The 20,466-nt window shown below is 37.6% G+C and overlaps 1 protein-coding gene across 3 annotated transcripts in view; it reads left to right on the top strand.

The window, feature by feature from the left end:
- The window catches only part of FER (FER tyrosine kinase), a 453,694-nt gene that overhangs the window by 411,603 nt on the left and 21,625 nt on the right, over positions 1-20,466 (top strand). For all 3 annotated transcript variants that reach the window (XM_086685926.1, XM_086685760.1, XM_086685844.1), the window contains one exon: positions 16,746-16,900. In XM_086685926.1, coding sequence (XP_086542052.1) covers positions 16,746-16,900 — 155 coding nt within the window. The remainder of the gene's footprint in view (positions 1-16,745; positions 16,901-20,466) is intronic.

Here is a 20,466-nt window from a genome sequence, read left to right as displayed (position 1 = left end):
AGCAGTCCTCTGGTCCCTGTTTGGTATTTGCCGCTGCTGCTGTCTCACTCCATCTCTGCTGGTGTTCCTGACCTCCCATCTACTACATGCTTTATACATCACCCCCTTCTTATTGGTTCTACATCTATATTAAATTGTGCTTTTGTTCTTGCCTTTAACTCACAATGCATCTAAATTCCATTTTCACTGTTTGCCACATTTTCCATTTAGTATCATTAACACGTATCTTTTTGGTGAGTTCTACTTTTTAGGCATATAGAATAGTTCCCTTTATCTAATGCTCTTTTTCCCTAAATTCTACTTTCTGGTGGTAATACGAAGTACCACACCTGCTTTTTGTTTGTTAGCACATGCTCCTTCCATCCTAATCCTGTTCTCTCCCAGTGTGAGCTGCATGAGGACCTGAGCATATTTTTCCTTTTACCCTCCTCCTTCCTTCCACTAAGCAGGTTAAAGCCACCTAGATTTTTTTTCTTCTTTTTTTAATATAATGACAATTATTTAGATATAATTGTGTTACTCATTTCTTTGCTCCCCACTTCTTCCCATTTTATGGATTCCTATTTTACATTATACGGAATATGTCCTTGAGTGATTCTTTTAGATGTGTCATATTTGATAATGTGTCACTTAACTAGTTCATGCCAGAGGAATATACATCCCCTGAGGACCTGAATTCTGTTTTGTCGGTGGTTTTTCTAGGAGGGCCTGGCAAATAGTAAGTGCTAAATAGATATTTTTTTGAAGCAATCAGATCAGTTTTTCTCTGGGCTTTCTCCCCGCCAATTTTAAATATTTTCAATGGAAATAATGATAAACTGCCTACCACATCTTTCTGCTTGCTGATAGCAAGTATACTTCCACAATAGTTAACCTTTATTGATGACTCAGAGCCATCATTATCCATATCACTTACTGTGATTTGTTCTAATCTGATATCAAAATTTCCTGAAAGCATCTTGGGGAAGTTTACCTCTAAGTTAACTAGCTTCCATATGCCAGTTGTTCAAAATTTATTCTTCTTTCCAAATCTGATTGGTAGTACACAAGCTTGGGGGCCAGACAGAGCCCTCTGGGAATGGCATTGGCTGGCCACAAAGATATCCCAAGAATCAGCCTTTAGAAGAGAGAGCAGTCAATAGCCTCGAAATCATTAGTTCAAAAAAGCTTGAAATAGGGAAAACTCTGCTCATTAAAAGCTAGATGAGAAAACAAATTCACAATTGAAGATCAGAAGCTAAGCCAGTTAAGAAGGTGTCTGCCACAGTTTTCTGTTAGGGGTGGATGAGAAAGAAGCAGGTGACCTTTCATGAACAGTGAAAGTCTCTTACCCCCAACTCTGCCCTGCCTATCCTTGCTGTCAAGCTCTCATTCTCACTGTGACTAATCTTCTGTACCAATTATCTATTGCTTCCTAAAAACACCCCAAATACAGGGACTTAAAACAAAAAACCATTTCTTTCTTTTTGTTCCGTCAGTTTGGTCATCTGTTTGGGCTGGACTCAGCCAAATGGCTTTAAGCTCTTCTCCCATGGAGTCACTTATGTGGCTTCAGATATCCAATAGCTAGATTAGGGCTAGAGATTTTAGTTTAGCTTCACTCATATGACTAGAGCCTTCCAATGGACTGTAGGGTGCCCCCCGCCACACACACACACACACACACACACACACACATCATTTCTCACCCAGCCTTCTTTACATGGTATCAGGGGTGTTCCAGGAAGACAGAAGTGGAAGCTGAAAGTCTCTGGAGGCCTGCACTCATGAAGTTCATAATATTACTTATGTTACATTCTGCTTTTTGAAGTCATAGGTTAGCCTAGACACAAGGGTGGAGAAGTCATATTTTTTATACCACACCTGTCTCTGAGGGCTTACTCCTCACCTTTAAACTTGTAATTTCCAGTATTGTAGTTTACGTGCTTACATAGCTGTCTCTTCTTGTAAAATTAAACTGCTTGAGAACAGGAATTAAGTTATCTTAGCACACAGCAGAGGCCCTGGTATCTAGTAAGGCCTTATTAAAGGAAAGGTGATCCAATGATAGACTGATTGCTCAATATGTATGTAGGTATGTATGAATGGATATATGTATGTATATCCTTGTTTATTATTAGTAGCTACATTCTATAATTATAAGATCAATGGAACAGTACTTTTAAAAGCACAAAATAAATTAGAAGTATGTCTTCCGATAGAAAATACTAAGTTTTTTTGTATGCCAAGCAGCAGCCCTGGAAGACTATGTTCTTAGAACATAGAAACTTACCTGTGTAATAGAGAGTTAGCAGTGTTTCCTTAATCAGTTCCCAGATCAAATAACCAGAAATGATTTCATTTCTTTTTTTCCACCATCATTATCAAATGCATTGGGTCCCTTAGTCTAAGTTATATATTATCTTGTAGCATATGTTCAGAAGAATGACTACCTGTGCCAAAAGGTCTTAATAAGAAAAGTGTCAACTTTAGCCCTCATTACTTTGCTTTAAAAACATTTTAAATTAAATCTAAAAGGTGTATCCATGGCTTAATATCAGCTCAGATTCAATTGATTGCACAAAAATGTCAATTTGGTATTTCATGGAATTTAAAAATCCTGTGCCCCAATTAAGTTCCCACACAGGTAACTATTCCTATGTAATTTCACCAGGATACTGAGATACTCACTTTGATGCATGGCTGTTGCTGCACACTGGCTCTGAATGCTGGTAAGCAGCTGTCCCCTTTTCCTCGGGTGGTTTGGAGATCACTATAAATTTGTCAAATTTTTTTTTGGAATTTTTGGTGAATGGGCTTTACATTTATATAAATTATTTTGTCCACTTTGAGTCTTTCAGACACTTTTGTTTTATGTAACTGTGGTCTGCAAATAGGTAAAAGAAAAATCTCATTAAGAGACCAAAAGGACACATGTATATGCAAAGTTACTATTTGCTCAGACAAGTAATCCTACGTGATACAAAATGCAGATTTTGTGTGAATTGCATCAAAGAATCAGAGTGAATAACAACTAATTATAAAAGGACATTTGGTGAATATTTTTATAACTTTTATCTTGTAGAATTATAAGAAGAGAAAAACAGCTACATATATGAAGTCAAGTCTTAAGACCTTATTTTTATGGTATTATATTATCAAACAGAATGCAGAATTAAAATTGAACGAAGTAAAGTGAGCTCTCCTGACTATGGAAACAAAATATAGAGAGACAGAAAAGAAATTGAATTTCAGATATTTGTTTCAAGATAAAAATGAATTACTATACAATAGACCTGTATTCATAACTTAGACTCCCCTATTTGGATTTCATACACTGAAAGCAATCATAGAACTGAAGGGAAATTTATTATAAAGTCACCTGGGATATCGCTTCATAAACACAGAAAACAACATTAGAAATTGAAATGGGAATAATGAAAATTTCATTTTAAATGAATGTAAATGGGAGGCAAGGAAAGAACTTTTGAGGTACATGAGAGAAAGGCATTACTTCTCTTGAACTCCTTTCAATACTGAAAGTGTTTTCCATTAACCAGATACTGGTGCCATAGAAACTGTGATTGGATGTTTCCTGTCTGTACATAGGGGCTCAGAGTACTCTGTGCTACTGCACTGGCTGAGGGATCTTCCTGCCTCGAGAGCACAGCCTAAAGTCTATTAGGGATCACCAAACCAGAGGCAAAAGTGCAAGCTGGCCAGTAGGTCTGTCTGGTTGGGGAAGTGAAGGGGTTGCTCAGTGAGGCATTTGGCAGGTGTCATCCATTACTGGCCTTCTCAGCAAGTTGCAGAGTCGGTGCCATCCACTCTGCACCGACTCTGCAGAGAGTTAACCACAGCAAAGAGTTAACCACAGCAGATCACTCAGTATCTACATCTGGGTGCCTTCCACCATCATTAGAGTGTGTGTGTTCATCAGTAGCTGCACATTTTGCAGACAGTAAAAATGTAAATGATCCTGAGGTTCATTGTGGCACCTTGTGCATCGCAGATTACACAGTTGCTCTGTTCCTTTATGTGTCTTTTAAGTCTTAATTTGAGCCCTAATGTGAGTATGGATATCACATCATGGAAGTACAAACTATAACAAAAAGATGGTGGAAGAATTGTTATATACCTTGGTACAGAATGGAAAAATAATGCATATTTTAGTTCTCTCAAAGTATTCTATAGTCCAGAGCCTAAGCATTGAGTCAGGGACTCTATTCCACAAAACTTAAAAGGGAAAGAAATCACATCTCAAAAACAAAATGGCAGACATCTTGTACCAGTATTACTTTTGTCAAGATAAAATTAACAATATTTCAAAGAAACCAAAGGAACATTCAGCTTTGTAAAATACCAAAAGAGCATGGTCTTTGGAGTGAGAGAGTCTATACTCAGCCACTTAATCATCTCTTGTATTCTTGGACAAGTTGCTTAATCTCTGAGCCTCAGTTTCTTAGCTGTGTAATAGATATCTACACTCAAATAGAGATTAGGGATAACCAGTAAAGCACCTGATACCTACTAAGTTCTTAATAGTTACTATTATTCGTACAGTATTGGAAAGGGCTTGGTTGTACACACAGTTACTCAGCAGAGGCAAGGGGGAGGATGCCTGCATTGTGATACTTTGGCCCTGGGGTAGATGGGACTCTTGGCCATATGGAGTGGCACTCTTGTAACTTACACTCCTTGCTTTACTTCCATTCATCAGCTGTTAATACTCATTGGTGCACTGCAAAGGTGGAAAAGTCTTCACCAGGACTATTTAGCACTGTGTGTCTAGATTTATCCAGCCAGCTACAGGAAGAAAACGCCTTTAACCTAGAGTTTAACATGATGTTAGGGCTGTTATTTTTGGTGGCTGCTAACTGGTAAATCATGGACCCCTGGTTCCTCCAACTTACTGCAGGTGTACCAAGTGCATCAAGCTTTTGAGACCGAATAATGTGTGTGTGTGTGTGTGTGTGTGTATGTATATCATATGATATACATATATGTGTGTGTATCATATATATATGTACACTATTTTACTATTGTGATTAATAAAATAAAAATCATTTCAGAACTTTGTTGAATTCTTAGTAGCTTTTTATCATGTTGTATTTCTTCTTTCAGCCATTCTAAAACATACAACTATTATATCAGGATGGATGTGGTACAAAGAATTCATAAAATTAATATTATACAGGCCCTCATGCTCAGAAAAGTCAAGAACTGGTGCTCTCATTTCTGAGGTCCAGGAAAATATTGTGTGATGTACTCACTTGCACAACTTGTTAAGGAAAACTCTGTTCAGAATTCTGGTCTCCTGATCTCTAGTCCAGAACTCCCAACAGTGGAAATGTTTGTACTGTTGCTTCTGGAAAAATGTGAGATGTATTTAATGTTCAGATTAGTATGCACGCAGTTACATATTGACAGAAAATGGGTTACGTGAAAAACATTTAAAACAATACCTGACACACAGAAAGCCCTCACTAAATGATGGCTGTTATGATGGCTCTTCAGTAAGGAGTGGTTTTGTCACTTTTTTCTATCTGTTGCTTAAAGTAACTTATCCCATTCTGAATGTAATATTTTAAGTGATACCATTTGTCACTCAAGCAAGTGGCTTCCATATTTGCTTCTCATACTGTCAGAGTGGGAGTGGTGGCCATTTAAAAAATCTCCCTTCTTTTAGGAGTAGAGGCTCTTGCCATTAGTATGGAGGCTCACTTCAGAAGTGAGTCCTCACAACGCATCTTATCACAGCCTCAGACAGCTACTGGCCTTTAATGTGCATGCTTGAGACAGAATTCAGTTTTGTTGTTGAATTACCCACTGGGATTTGGTATATTTATTTGAACTAACGAGATTTAAACATTTACTTTCCATCAATATTTTTTAATTTGTCCTCATCTGACCCCCTGTTCCTCCCGAGCAGATTCTTTATTGCTTAAGAGATGTAGCATTAGATCAAGATTTATTTAAATTGTGTACCCAAAGCTAGTCTCTAGAGATTTGGTGTCTCGTTGCACAGTGTGGCCCACAGGTGATAGCAGACAGCAGTGACTGAGGGAGATTTACATCTGACTATACAAATAGAGCACACATTTCATAAAACTATAAACCATCCAGGCTAATCACAGTAGTTAAATACAAGGAAAGTTTCCCTTGGGTTCTCAGGTAAATTTAGGACTGAAGAAAGTGTTGTCATGATATGTGTTTGGTTCTGAATTTTTTGCAATATCCAGATTTAATATGAGTCCCTTTGTTTTACCTAACTGCCCAGGAATTTGATCTTTTAAGCTAAATACAAGAATATGTGGATTTGGTATATGTGCATTGCCAAATAGAATTCTCTTATAGGGAAGTCGCCCCAGGGATGAAAGAGCCAAAAGAAGTAAGCGCTTCTGTATGTGCTCAACATATCCATTTTAAGTAAAGGCAGATGACTTACAATAGCTTTCATAACTGGCTCTCCATCAGTCAGCCATGCCAGACAAGGACTTTGTTGCTTTTGTCCCGCTATCAGGAAGCAGCGTCATTAGAGGAAATCACCAAAGGTCTCAGTTTCTCCGCAAGTGCAACCCAGTGGAGCATTTCTCCTGTATAAATAGATCAAGCCCCCAGTGGTGATCTTCTCCTGCTGAGAAGAAGGTAACCGGGTTTAGAGTAAATACACCGGAGCTAGCCCTAGACAAACTTTTTAGAAGTTATACTTGCATTGCCACCCCTCCCCAATGCCACAGCACACCTTTACATATTCACCCGTGACTTTTCCCACAAGCGCCCACTCACTGTGTGCTTTGCCCAGGCCTGCTCTTTGCCAGTTCCCTGTGCTGCTCCATTTTCCCTTTTCCCCTCTTCTCACACACCTGCCCTATCATCCCATACAAAGCCCTTACGACTTTGTATGTCTTTATACATATTTATGTGTTCAAATAATTTATACCAAAATGTGACTCAGAGGAAATATGTGCCCCCTTGCCCACAGGTAACGAATTTGTATTTTAGCAGTGGCTTTAAGTAAATGAAGACGCACAAATACTGAGGATTCTGTGCCTGGCAGGGAGCAGCAGGGCGATTTTAGGAACAGGGTCCTTTGGCTGTCACCATGTATACTCATAGGGCCTTCGACCAGCCCTGAGCAAAAAAGGCATAAATTATACTCTAACCGTCCCTCCAGCCTGGTCTGTTACTGCATTCACAGAAGCAACGCTTTTGTTTCCAACCTCCCAGAAGTCTGTGACACTGAACAATTTTTCCAAGGAAGAGAAAACACAGTTTAATATATAGGACTAATTTTCAGTTTTGCAGCTGGGGCTTCCTTTGGGAGCCGTACTTGTAGACATAAGTGCCTCAGTAATAATGGGTGGAGAACTCCCCAATTGATGGGTACAAAGTTTGATGGAGAAGGTTATGAAGAGAAGAGAGACCAGTGGAACACTAGGAGTGAAATCAAGAATATGCTTGAAAATGAGAAATGTAGGAAGATTTTTGTATTTATATTTACTTTATTCAAAGGAAAAATAAGGTAGCTTCTGAAGTGGGAATGAGCAGCGGGCTTGCGAAAGAGTCTGGCTGCTCATCTCTTTTTTGGCTAATCTCTGATCCCATCACTATCAGCTCAGTAGTGGCTTTGGTATTGGCCAGTAGAAACTGGTCTCCAAGGTGTCAACTCTGTTGCCAAAGACACTCCACCTTGCCCAACGGCAGTGTCCGGGCCCATTCCACAAGACGGTTTACAATTCTGTTTCTGTTACTGTGTGCAAAATTTTCCAAAGAGAAATACGCATCCTACTCTCCTTCCATTAAAACACTCATACAGGGGCGCCTGGGTGGCGCAGTCGGTTAAGCGTCCGACTTCAGCCAGGTCACGATCTCGCGGTCCGTGAGTTCGAGCCCCGCGTCAGGCTCTGGGCTGATGGCTCGGAGCCTGGAGCCTGTTTCCGATGCTGTGTCTCCCTCTCTCTCTGCCCCTCCCCCGTTCATGCTCTGTTTCTCTCTGTCCCAAAAATAAATAAAAAACGTTGAAAAAAAAAAAAAACACTCACATACATTGTTTTAAAGCAGTTGATGACTTAGGCTTTTTCAGAAAATAGGTTTTTCATATACTTGTTATGCAAACGATTTCTGGGTTTTTTTGTGCTTTTTTGTTTGTTTGTTTGTTTTTAAGGGAGGGAGTTTGAAGAGTCACTTCTTAAAGGTAACCAATTTGGGCTCTTCTGTTATTTCAAATTCAAAAGTTGTAGCCATTGGGCATGGATTAAGTGGTACATGATTTGATTACATCAAATATCTGCTTCATTTACTATTTCCTCCCACACTACCATTTTTGGCTTTATGCTATGTTTTAGTCAGATATATAAGAAAACCCTAGGGCCTTAAAGAGGGCCTAAATGTTGCTAGTTATTTGTGGCTCAGTGCTGGCCAGAACCAGTGGGCATAGTTTCTGTACAAAAGAAAAACAAAACACAAATATTTCTCTAACTCCTTTCCTATGTGAAGGATAAATCCTCACTTTGTGTAATCATAGCTACGAGCAGCAAATGATGTCTAGGGTAACGCATCAAGACAAGAACCCTGGCTCGGCCTCCTGGCTGTTCCTAGTTTACCACAGTATTTGCTCTAAACGACAACATCTCCACAGAGCAAGATGCCCACTGTTGTGCTTTCCAGATAGCAAAGAAAATTTACTCCTCTTTATTTCCTGCTGGAGTTGGATTTCCTATAACTGCTCTCTGTTCTCATATTATCCTTAATTAGCCTATCTCATATTATGTATGACTTTGTAAGACACCTCTGGTACACAACCACAAGTTTGACTTTGCATCTTCAAGGAAGATTACTCGGCAGACATAAGTAGAACATTTCCATAACCTTTTGGCAGTCAGCAGGTTTTGCTGTTCTGTTCCTCTGCATGTGGTGAGATATAGCTATCTCTGATACCTCCTGTGAACGACAACACCAGCCTATTATGAGATTTCTCATCTCTGAGTTCCTATAGAATTTGCAGTCTGTAACACACAGGCTCATATAAGCTTGTTCTCTAGCAGTTTCATGCATGAAGAGGCAGGGATAACCAGTGTGTTTCCCAGACTCTGACTCAGGGCAATAGCAAGCTTAATAAAGAAAAGTATGGAGAAGAAGGGAGAAAGGTATATGTCTGCCTTACCTTCCAAATTAGATCATCAGTGTCTCAGTCCAGAGATCATATCTGCTTTTCCTATCTTCTTTAAGACTTAGTAGAACATTAGGCAAGCATTGAGTGTGCAGTACGTGTTGATTGCCTGAAGGCCTAAGGTTTTAATTTACAGATTATGCCAAAAAGGCAGTATTTCCAGTCACTTGAACTTCACGCAACCCCAAAAAGGTAGAGTTTTCTGTAAATGTTACTGAAATGTTATTTACATTGATTGAAGGTATCTCTAAATTGGTTTTAGATTCATCCCTCACAGAACTGTAATCCTCATTTCAGAGGACAAACCTCTAAGCCAGTGGTATACTGAAGATAGTTATGACAATGGAAGTATATGCAGTTGTAAAGTGTAGGCATTATTCTGAGGAAAGCATGAACACAGAAATTCTGTAAACGACTAAGATGCTGCGGTGAATAAAAGATCATTCTAACCAAGACTAATGGCATTTTACCCCAAGCCTCAGCGGCCCACTAGGATTCAGAGATGTGCACTGATGCCATTGTAATTCTTTCAAAAATGAGCCAACCATACATTTATGGATGTATTTCTTGACCTTCTGTTCCAATGAGCTATCATATCTTTGTGCATTTACTGAACAGTATTAAGATTTAAAATCAATTTAGGTTAAGCCCTTCAACTCTGTACTTTTTAAAATTTATTTTGAGAGAGAAAGTATGAGTAGGGGAGGGGCAGGCAGAGAGAGAGAGAGAGAGAGAGAGAGAGAGAGAGAGAGAGAGAGTCCCAAGCAGACTCTGCACTGTCAAAGCAGAGGCCGACGTGGGGTTCGAACCCACGAATCGCGAGATCATGACCTGAGCTGAAGTTGGATGTTTAATGGAGTAAGCCACCCAGGCATCCCCAACTCTGTACTTTTTAAAAATTATTTTGATTAGGACCTTTTATTTACATATTCATTTTAAAAGCAGCTTGTTTAATTTTACAAAGACATCTGCTAGAACAATGGTTCAGAGTGCATTAAATTTACAGATTTGCAGAAAATGGCCATCCTAACAATATTGAGTCTTCTCAATGAGCACAGTATGACTATCTTTCCATTGGTTTATTCACTGTTTTTTCTCCGTCAAATTTTGTAGTTTTAAGTATAAGGGACTTGGTTGTCTTTTGCTACACTTATTTGTAGATATTTTAGTGGCGTTACTATAAATGGAATTTATTTTCCAATTATTTGCTGCTAGCATACAAGAATTTTGTATATTAACCTTTTATCTTGCAACCTTGCTAAATTCATTTATTCTAATTCTTGGTATGTAAATTCCCTAAGATTTTTTTTAAAATTTGTATTTAAATTCCAGTTAGTTCACATACAGTTTAATGTTAGTCTCAGGCACACAATACAGATTCAACACTTCCATACAGCACAGTGCTCATCACAAGTGCACTCCTTAATCCCCATCACCTATTTCCATCCCACCCACCCCACATACCTCCCCTCTGGTAACCATCAGTTTGTTCTCTGTAGTTAAGAGTCTGTTTCTTGGTTTGCCTCACTCTCTTTTTTTTTCCCCCTTTGTTCATCTGTTTTGCTTCTTAAATTCCACATATGAGTGAAATCATATGGTATTTGTCTTTCTCTGACTTAACTTCACTTAGCATAATACTCCTTAGCTCCATCCACATTGTTGCAAATGGCAAGATTTCATTTTTTATAGCTGAGTAATATTCCATTATATAATAATATACATTACGTGCGTGTGTGTGTGTGTGTATGCGCCACATATTCTTTATTCATTCATCAGTCAGTGGACACTTGAATTGTTTCCATAATTTAACTATTACAGATAATGCTACTTTAAATGTTGGGGTACATGTATCCTTTTGAATTAGTATTTTTTATCCATTTGGGTAAATACCTAATAGTGTAATTACTGGATCTTAGGGTAGTTCTATTTTTAACTTTTTGAGGAACCTCTGTGCTATTTTCCACAGTGGCTGCATCAGTTTGCATCCCCACCAACCGTACAAGAGGGTTCCCCTTTCTCCACATCCTCACCTGCACCTGTTTCGTGTATTGTTGATTTTAACCATTCTGACAGGTGTGAGGTGATAGTTCATTGTAGTTTTGATTCATATTTCCCTGATGATGAGTGATACTGAACATCTTTGATGTCTTCTTTGGAGAAATGTCTGTTCATGTTTTCTATTTTTAATTAGATTATTAGTTTTGGGGGTATTGAGTTTTATACATTTTGGATACTAACTCTTCTTTAGATAGGTCATTTGCAAATATCTTCTCCCATTCTGTAGGTTGCCTTTTAATCTTGCTGATTGTTTCCTTCACTGTGTAGAAGTTTTATTTTGATGAAGTCCCAATCATTTAGTTTTGCTTTTGTTTCCCTTGCCTCAGGAGACATATCTACAAAGAAGTTGCTACAGCCAATGTCAAAGAGGTTACTGCCTGTGTTTTCCTCTAGCCTGAGATTTTCTATAGAAAAAAAATTATGTTTGTGAATAGTGCCAATAGGGCTAGTTTTACTTGTGTGTGATATTTGTGGCTTTTTTTTTTTTTTTTTTTTTTTTTTTTTGCTTCCATGCCTTATTTCAAAGCCTAGGACCTCAAGAATAGAGGTCCGTTTGAATAGAAGTGGTGAAAGCAGGCATTTTTGCCTTGATCTCAAGGAGGAGCAATTTCGTCTTTCACCATTAAGTATTATATGGTGGTTGAATATTTTGTAGATGCTCTTTGTCAGGTTGAGGAAGCTCTTTAGTCTTTCCAGTTTGCTGAACATTTTATCATTAGCAAATACTGAATGCTGTCAAATGCTTCTTCTGTATCAATTGGAATGATCATGGGGTTTTCTTCCCTATATTCTGTCAATCTAGTGAATTACGTTAATTGTCATATGTTAAACCAACCTTGCCTTATTGGATAAGCCCTGCTTGGTCATGACATGTTATCTTTTTTATATATATTACTGGATTTGATTTGACATTATTTTGTTTCTGGCATCATGAGAGTATTTTTCTGTAATTTCTTTGATAGTATCTTTTCCAGGTTTTGTATTATAGTTCTACTGGTCTCATAAAATTATTTAGAGAATACTCTCTATTTTTTTTGAAAAGGTTTCCATAATTTTGTTATTTCTTCCCTGAATGTACAATAGAACTTACTAATCAACCCATCTGAGTTGGATTTGCTTTCTGGGAATATCTTTGGATACCAAATTTATATTTGTAAATATAGAACTGTTATTATCTATATCTTATTCTGTCTATAGAATCAGTAGTAATAACCACTTTTTAGTCTAGATACTGATATTTTGAATATTTGATTTTTTGACTATTATAATGTTTGAATATTTTTTTACCATTCTGTTTAATTTGATCTCTTGATGTTTTAGCTTTATCTCTTTACACCTTTTTTGGAGTTACTCTATAGATTACAACGCATACATCTAACCTTCCACAGACTACTTAGAGCTAATATTGTATCACTTCATGTAAAATGTAGAAAATTTGCAACCGTATGGGTCCTTTTGCTAACATCCAACCTTTATCTGGTAATTGTCCTATGTGTAACATTTACATACATTGAAAACCTGGTCAGATAATGCTACAATATTCATTTCCAATATTCAGTCACATTTTAAAGAATTTAAAAGGGAAAAAAATCTATATTTGCCTACAAATTTACCATTCCTGTTGTGTTTCCTTCCATCCTGATATTTCAGATTTCTTGCATTTCCCTGTAGCCTGAAACACTGCTTGTAGTGTTTCTGGTAGAGTAGATCTGCTGTTAATGAGTTCTCTCTGCTTTCTTTCATATGACAATGTCTTTATTCTGCCTTCATTTCTGTAGGGTATTTTTGCTAGCTATGGAATTCTGGGTTGACAAAGACATCTGCTAGAATTTTGATTGGGTGTACATTAAATCTATAGATCAATTGGGAAGAATTGCCATCTTAAGAAATGAAAGATGTTATTTCACTGCCTTTTGCCCCCATAATTTTTTTTTAGAAATATGTGATTATTTGAATCATTTTCTGTAGCAAATGTGTCATATTCTCTATCAGCTTTTAAGAGGGTTTCTTTTCCTTGGATTTTAGCAGCTTGATTAGGGTATGTGTATATGTTTTTGTTTTTTTTTTTCCTTTGATTTTTATCCTGTTTGGAGTTCACAGAGATTCTTGAATATGCAAATGTAATTCTTTTAACTAAATAGGGGAATTCTTTAGTCACCATTTCTTTAAACTGATTTTCTGCCTCAGTCTCTTTGTTCCTGTACTACTGGGACTCCAATAACATGTATTTCAGTCTTTTGATATTGTAGAGGTCCCTGATTCTCTTTTCATTTTTTCTATTTTCCTCTCTTTGTGTCCTTCAGCTGGGGTATTTTGTACTGGTTTATCTCCAAGTTTACTGACTCTTTCTCTGTTATCACCAGTATCCTTTTGATCCTATGTAGGGATTTTTCATTTCAGATATTTATTTTTAAGTTTCTATATTTCTATAGTTTTTAGTTTTTATTGTCTACTGAGATTGTCTGCTTTTCTATTAATTTCAAATGTGTTTTCATTTGTTTTATGGAGTATAGTTATAATAGCTGCTTTATATCTGGTTACTATCATGTTGGCATTTGTTGATTGCTTTTCCCTTTAGAATTGATCACATTTTTCTTCTTTTCTGTATGTTTAGCAATTTTGAATTGTGCCCTAGATACTGTGAATGTTACATTGTGTGGGCTCAAAATCCCTGTTATAATTCTGCAGGAGATTGTTGATTTTTTTTGTTTTGGCAGGCAATCAACTCAGGGTCAGATTGCAAATTCTGTCTCTTAATGATTCAAATCACAATTACTGCCTCAAAGCCTGTGTTTTGGTTTGCCCTGTGTGACAAATTTACGAATGACTTTGAGACATGGGCAGTGGTTTAAATGAGTTTAGTTCTCTAAATGGGCTCAGGTCTGCCCATCAAATGTGCTGCTTAGGGCTCAGCCTGAGACTTGTGTGGGTTCAAACATGGAACCAGGTAATCCTCTTCTCTTGGTTGTTTGACCTCTATGATTTTCCCTACACTTCCAAGGACCTCTTTTCCTAGTTCCTCAGGGCACAAATATGTGCTTTCTATTACTTTTCAGGCACTGATGTTGCCTACCTTGTAATACTGTGTGACTGGAGTCCACATCAGGAGAAAGCTACAAGAGAAATGAGGGGAAGCCTACAAAACAACAAACCAAATGATGGCGTGCTCTAGGGCTTAGTCCCTGAACACCTCTATTTCCTCTCTACACTCAGTCTCTAGGTGAAAGCATTCTCTAATTCCAGTAGGGACCCAGACCCCTTATCTCCTGATGCTTTCCCAACGTCAGTATGCTTCCTTTTTGTATTAGCAGGAGGGAGAAATATAATGAGAATTCGTCCTTTTAAAGACATTTCTTAGATATTTTGGACATCTCTTCTGCTTGCATCTCATTGTCCAGAACTTAGATAATGGCCACATCTCATTGCAGGAGAAGTTGGAAAATACAGGAGTTTTTAGATGGATGACAATAGATTCAGCTAAAATTGGGATTCTTTTACTAAAAAAGAGGAGGAAATGGACAGTAGGAGGCAACTGGCTGGCTCCACCAAACTTTGTGAATCTAGTCCTCAGCCCTCCCACTAACCTTCCCCATTTCAGTACATGTCAGTTCCATCTTTCCAGGTGCTCAGGCCAAAATATCTTGAAGTCATCATGGTTCTTTTTTTCTCCTATTCTACACCCAATCTACTAGCAAATCCTGTTGATTGTACTTTTCAAATATATCTCAAATCTGACTGACTCCATCTTAGTGCAGGCTATTGTTGCTTCTCCTAGACTTCTGAAATAGTCTCCTTTCTGGTTCTGCCAGTCCATTCTCCCCACAATAGGATATAGTCCTTCAAAATGTAAGTCAGATCACATCATTCCTATGTACAGAACTCTCTGGTTACCTCCTAGCTTATTGTGAATAAAATCCGAGGAACTTAACTATGAAAAGCTAAACATCATCTGGTCCTGGCTAACCCCCTGATTAAATTTACCAGTGTCTCCCTGTAACTCATTCCAAACCAGCTATACTGACTTCCTTAATGTTCCTTGAATATACCAAGCCTGTACCAATTTCAAGGTCTTTGTATCTATCGCATCTTGAATGCTTTTCTAGATATCCCCATGGCTTCCTTCTTCTTTCACGTCTTTGATCAAATATCACATTATCAGAGACCTTCCTAACAGCCTGTCTAAAATAGGATTCCCTCTGGGGTGCCTGGGTGGCTCATTCGGTTGAGCATCCAACTTCAGCTCAGGTCATGATATCGCGGTTCATGAGTTCAGGCCCCGCATTGGGCTCTGTGCTGACAGCTCAAAGCCTGGAGCCTGCTTCCGATTCTGTGTCTCCCTCTCTCTCTGCCCCTCCCCCACATGCGCTCTGTCTCTCTCTGCCTCTCAAAAATAAAGAAAACTAATTTAAAAAATTAAAATAGGATTCACTCTAGTAAATCTCTCCCTTTATAAAACTTTTTTTCTTAATACTCAGCACCATTTGACGTATTATCTGATTTTCTTTGTGTGTATATGTACATATTTGGACATACATATACCTTCTCTACATATATACATATATAAAAATGTATAAACATTTAGGTACATATAGGGATTTGATTACTGAAGGGCTTCTCACTAGAATTAGAGACTTCATCTGTTATGCTCACTGCTGTCTTCTTTAGCAGTTAAGAGTGGTCAAGACAGACTTCTATGAGAAGAGGGCAGTTGAGCTAAGAATGAATGAAGAGGAGTCAGCTATGCTACAACCTAAAAGGAAAACATTCCACACGAAGGGAACAGCTATCTGCAAGGCCCGGTGGTGGAAATAAGCTTGTCATGTTTCAGGGACTTGTCCTGCATTTAAGGACAAAAAGAAGCCCAGTATGGGTAGAATTTAGAAATTATGTAGAATGGAACAAGATGCGGTGGAAGAGACAGAGCCAGATCATGCAGAGTTTTGGCTGTCCCCAATGCAGTCAGAAGAGAAAGAGTCCCCAGCCTGTCTTGGCACCTCAGCCATTCTCTACATTTTGGGAAGCTCTAAGGCTACAACAACCAAAGGCTATCTAATGACATACAGCTATTTAAATTTAATTCACTGAAAGTAAATTTAAAAATTCAGTTTCTCGATCACACAAGTTTCATTCCAAGCGTTCAATAGTCACACATGGCTAATGACTACCTATCGGGCAGCACAGCTCTATTTCATCATCACAGAAAGTTATGTAAAACAGTCCAATGAGAAATAATGCCAAGTTTGCTTAGCCTCTCCTGTGATTTTTCTCTTAACCCTAGAATCCGTGTTTTTCTATTTAATGGAAATATATGCAGTGCCTAGCAAATTAGCATGGGGCCTGTTCCCTATGCAAATATTCTCACTGGTGATTTTTTCCTATGACAGAAAAGATGAGAAGGACTGGTAAATCACAAGCATTCTTAACCTCATTATAAATACATTGCAAATGTAAAAAATGCAAAGTGTGGAAGTCATAAATGTGAAAGCAGCTTTCAATTTGTTTTAATAGGTATTTTCCATGTCTTATTGTAACCTAGGGATCTTGCTGCAAGAAACTGCCTGGTAGGTGAAAATAACGTTCTGAAAATCAGTGACTTTGGAATGTCTCGTCAAGAGGATGGTGGAGTGTATTCATCTTCTGGCTTAAAGCAGATTCCCATTAAATGGACAGCACCAGAAGCTCTTAATTATGGTAAGAATAGACTGTTTTTCTTTTTGGTGGTAAAAATGTATTCCATCAGCACAAAACATTCACAAGCAAAGGTGGAGGAGTAAAGCAGAGCCCAAGTTAGAATGATTTGAAAATCAACACAACAATATTTAAGTGTTCATATTTTGTACTTACACATGGGCAGAAACCTAATTCATTGACCTTATTGATCAAATTTCTATATGTAAGATTGCTAGATTTAAGCTTTTTTTTTTAACATTTATTCATCTTTTGAGAGACAGAGAGCACAAGTAGGGGAGGGGCAGAGAGAGGGGGAAACACAGAATCCGAAGCAGGCTCTAGGCTCCCAGCTGTGAGCACGGAGCCCGATGAGGGGCTTGAACTCATGAGATATGAGATCATGACCTGAGCCAAAGTCAGATGCTTAACCAACTGAGCCACCCAGGCACCCCTCAGATTGCTAGATTTAAAAGATGGATGTACTTATAAGCACTTTTAAATATGACTATATATCTGAGGGTTTTTTAATCCAAGAAAAAATGATTTTTATGTTCACTGTTTAATTTAACTGTTAAAGTGTTGTTGTGGCTCTGGACCACTGCTTTCAGATGTCTTGTAATTGGTCCAATAACCTCATCTAATAATAGGTTTTAAAATTTGTTAAGTCTATAGTTTCTCACTCTGAAAACTGCCTTGGTTTCTTTGCATTTTAGTCTCTGGAACTTGTATAAATGTTGGAGGGAGAGAGAGGAGTTACATTTTAAAACAGCAGGGATTTTTTTGTATGTCATTATAATGGAAAAAATTCATGTTGTGTTAACTGTGGTTGGGATAAACTGGGCTGTAACAAGATGGGTAACAGTTCAGAATTAAAAGGAGAGAGATTGTGCTTTAAGTGAAATTATAAATTACATTTTCATTAAGGGAAGCAGCATGTGAGCCATGGGTTGGTGAATGGGTATGTTTTGAATTGAAATATCATAAAATGACTCTTTATTGATTTAAAATGAAAATTTACTTCATCATGAAAAATGAGGCATTTATAAATGCCTTAATTTAATGCCTAAGTTAAAAACAAAGCTTTTAAGTGAGCTAAAATTTTATATTATATAAAATTAACCATTTTAAAGTGAATAATTTAGTGGTATTTAGTACTGTTTAGAATGTTACACAACCACTACTTCCTTCTAATTCCAACATTTTCATCACTCTAAAGTAATACCCTTTGCCTATTTACTCCCCATTCCTCCTTTCCCTGCAGCCACTGGCTACCACATGTCTACTTTTTTATTGCTATGGATTTACCCATACTGCATATTTCGTGTAAATGGAATCATACTATACGTGACCTTTTGTGTGTGGCTTCTTTTACTTTCATGTTTTTGAGGTTCAGCGATGTTGTAGCATGTGTAATTAACTTCTTTCTTTTTTATGGCTGAATAATATTCCATTGTATATATTGATAATTTGTTTTCCATTCATATGTTGATTCATATTTGAGCACTTTTCACCTTTGGCTACTGTGAATAGTGCTGCTATGAACATTTGTGTATGAGGATTTGAGTACCTGCTATTAGTTGTTCTGGATATACACTAAGAGTCATACGGTAACTCTAGGATTGGTTTGGATGTTAGATGGGGCTGCTTCAGACACTATGATCTGTTTTGTGTTTTGGATACTCATGATACTACGCAGTATATGTTGTATGTGGTTGTCATTATGAGCAATTGACTAAGCTGTTCTAGTTCCCAATAATGAACTAGAAACTTAACTTCAAAACTTAACACTAGGATGCTAATCCTCACTCTAATTTGTCTTCCCAAGTGCTAGCAAGATAAATTTTTATATGATCACAGACTAATTCCACCATTCCACAGAATATAGAGAAAATGGCAGCCCTGCTATTTTCCACAGTGATATTACTCTAAGATTATATTCCTATGAATAACAATCACGGGATAAAAGATTTTAACTTGTTACTTATGCAGAGGTTTTCTTTAAAGGACAAAACATGGTTAACCTTTTTTCATCGATTCTTACAGCATCCCTACAAAGGGGCTGGAACTGGACTTGGGAGACCCTGAAATTTAGCTCTCTAAAATTTGTTTTAACCCTGTTGGCCAGATCTTCTTCACTGCCTTTGAAAGTCCTCTTCCTGTTAAGCAATTAGGCCAAGTAAAATTCTGCCTTTCAATCAAAATGTATTTTAGTTGAATTTCAAGGTGACTGAAGTATTTACAATCAAAATTCTATTTTCAAATAGCTCTTAGAACCTGACCTACAGCATTGGAAATAATAAAAGAGGTGTGAAGATCTTTGGTTGGCAATGAGGGAGATTTTTTTGGCAGTCTTTAATATCAACTTAATACAATGCAGAACAATTTACATGACAATGGAGGAGAGATTTTTTAACAGTAGATGAGAAAGAAGTCTGGAATACTTATTACCCAACCCAGTAAGGGAGTCCTTCAGAGTTTAACAAGAGGGAAAAATATAAGAATCTATTGAAAAACTTCTTATGTTTCTTTCGTGTTTTATGCAAATACTGGTTTATGATTGGTAGTAAAAACTTGCCTCCTTTCCAAGGGTCTTATTTCCCACTGATTATTTTTCTTCACTCTTGCCTCAGAGTAGCTGAAATACTGCACAAGTCTTTCATGACGTGTGGGAGCAAGGTTGATGGTAAAATCTTTCAGTCTAAGGAACCTCTCAGAAATTTTGCTTTGCAGCCATAGAGTTAAACGTACTTTCACCATTATTTTGTCATTAGTGTTGCTGTCATTTAATTTTTTTAAAAAATGACAAATAGCCTTGTTTTTTCTAAATCGAGCAATAGTAAAGGGCTGACAGTGACACGGATGCCCCTCTCCCACCCATCTCTAGCCACACAACACATAATTGCATATATATATCCCCCCACCCTTATTAAACACAGAGTGGTAGCATATTCAGTAGCCTTTTCAGCACATGTTGCTACCATTCTCAATATAGCTGTTACCAAAAGTACTTTGAAAAGGGCAAACAGTGTATGCCTCTTCAACTAAGAAATAATCAAAAAAAGAAAATTGCAAAAGACACTTTTTCATTTGTCACTGAAGAATGTGGGGTTGCTGCATCCTCTGAATTAGCATGACATAAATAAGTACTCTGAAATGAGAGGGAGGCAAGGTTTACAGTGAAAAGAGCAAGTCATCTACCTCTCTGCACCTATGATTTCTAATTTGCAAGATGAGAAGATAGTAAGGGTATTTGTGAGGTTCAAATGAGATGGAAAAGTAGCAAAATCCTGTACAATTGCAAGTTATTCTTAGCCCATTAAAATTACCCAGCGAGGTTCTGGTTCAAGATGACAATGCAGGAAGATCCCCAGGTCATACCGCCTCTCACAGATTCACAGATAAACCAAGTCTACAGCTACATATGGAACAATTTTCTCAAAAAAAAAAAAAAAAAAAAGAAAAAACAACAACAAACAAAAAACCTAGAAACCACGCAACTGCCATATATTGGACAAACAAGGGGGAAAAAATGGATCACAGCAGGTAAGACAGGCTGAGACACAATCTCACCATAAACCTCATCCCCA

Source organism: Puma concolor, chromosome A1 (assembly GCF_028749965.1).
Source record: "Puma concolor isolate L17-30 chromosome A1, mPumCon1.1.hap2, whole genome shotgun sequence".
Lineage (NCBI taxonomy): Eukaryota > Metazoa > Chordata > Mammalia > Carnivora > Felidae > Puma > Puma concolor.
The sequence above is the reverse complement of the archived record's forward strand: the minus strand, read 5'-3'. Positions and strand labels throughout refer to the sequence as shown.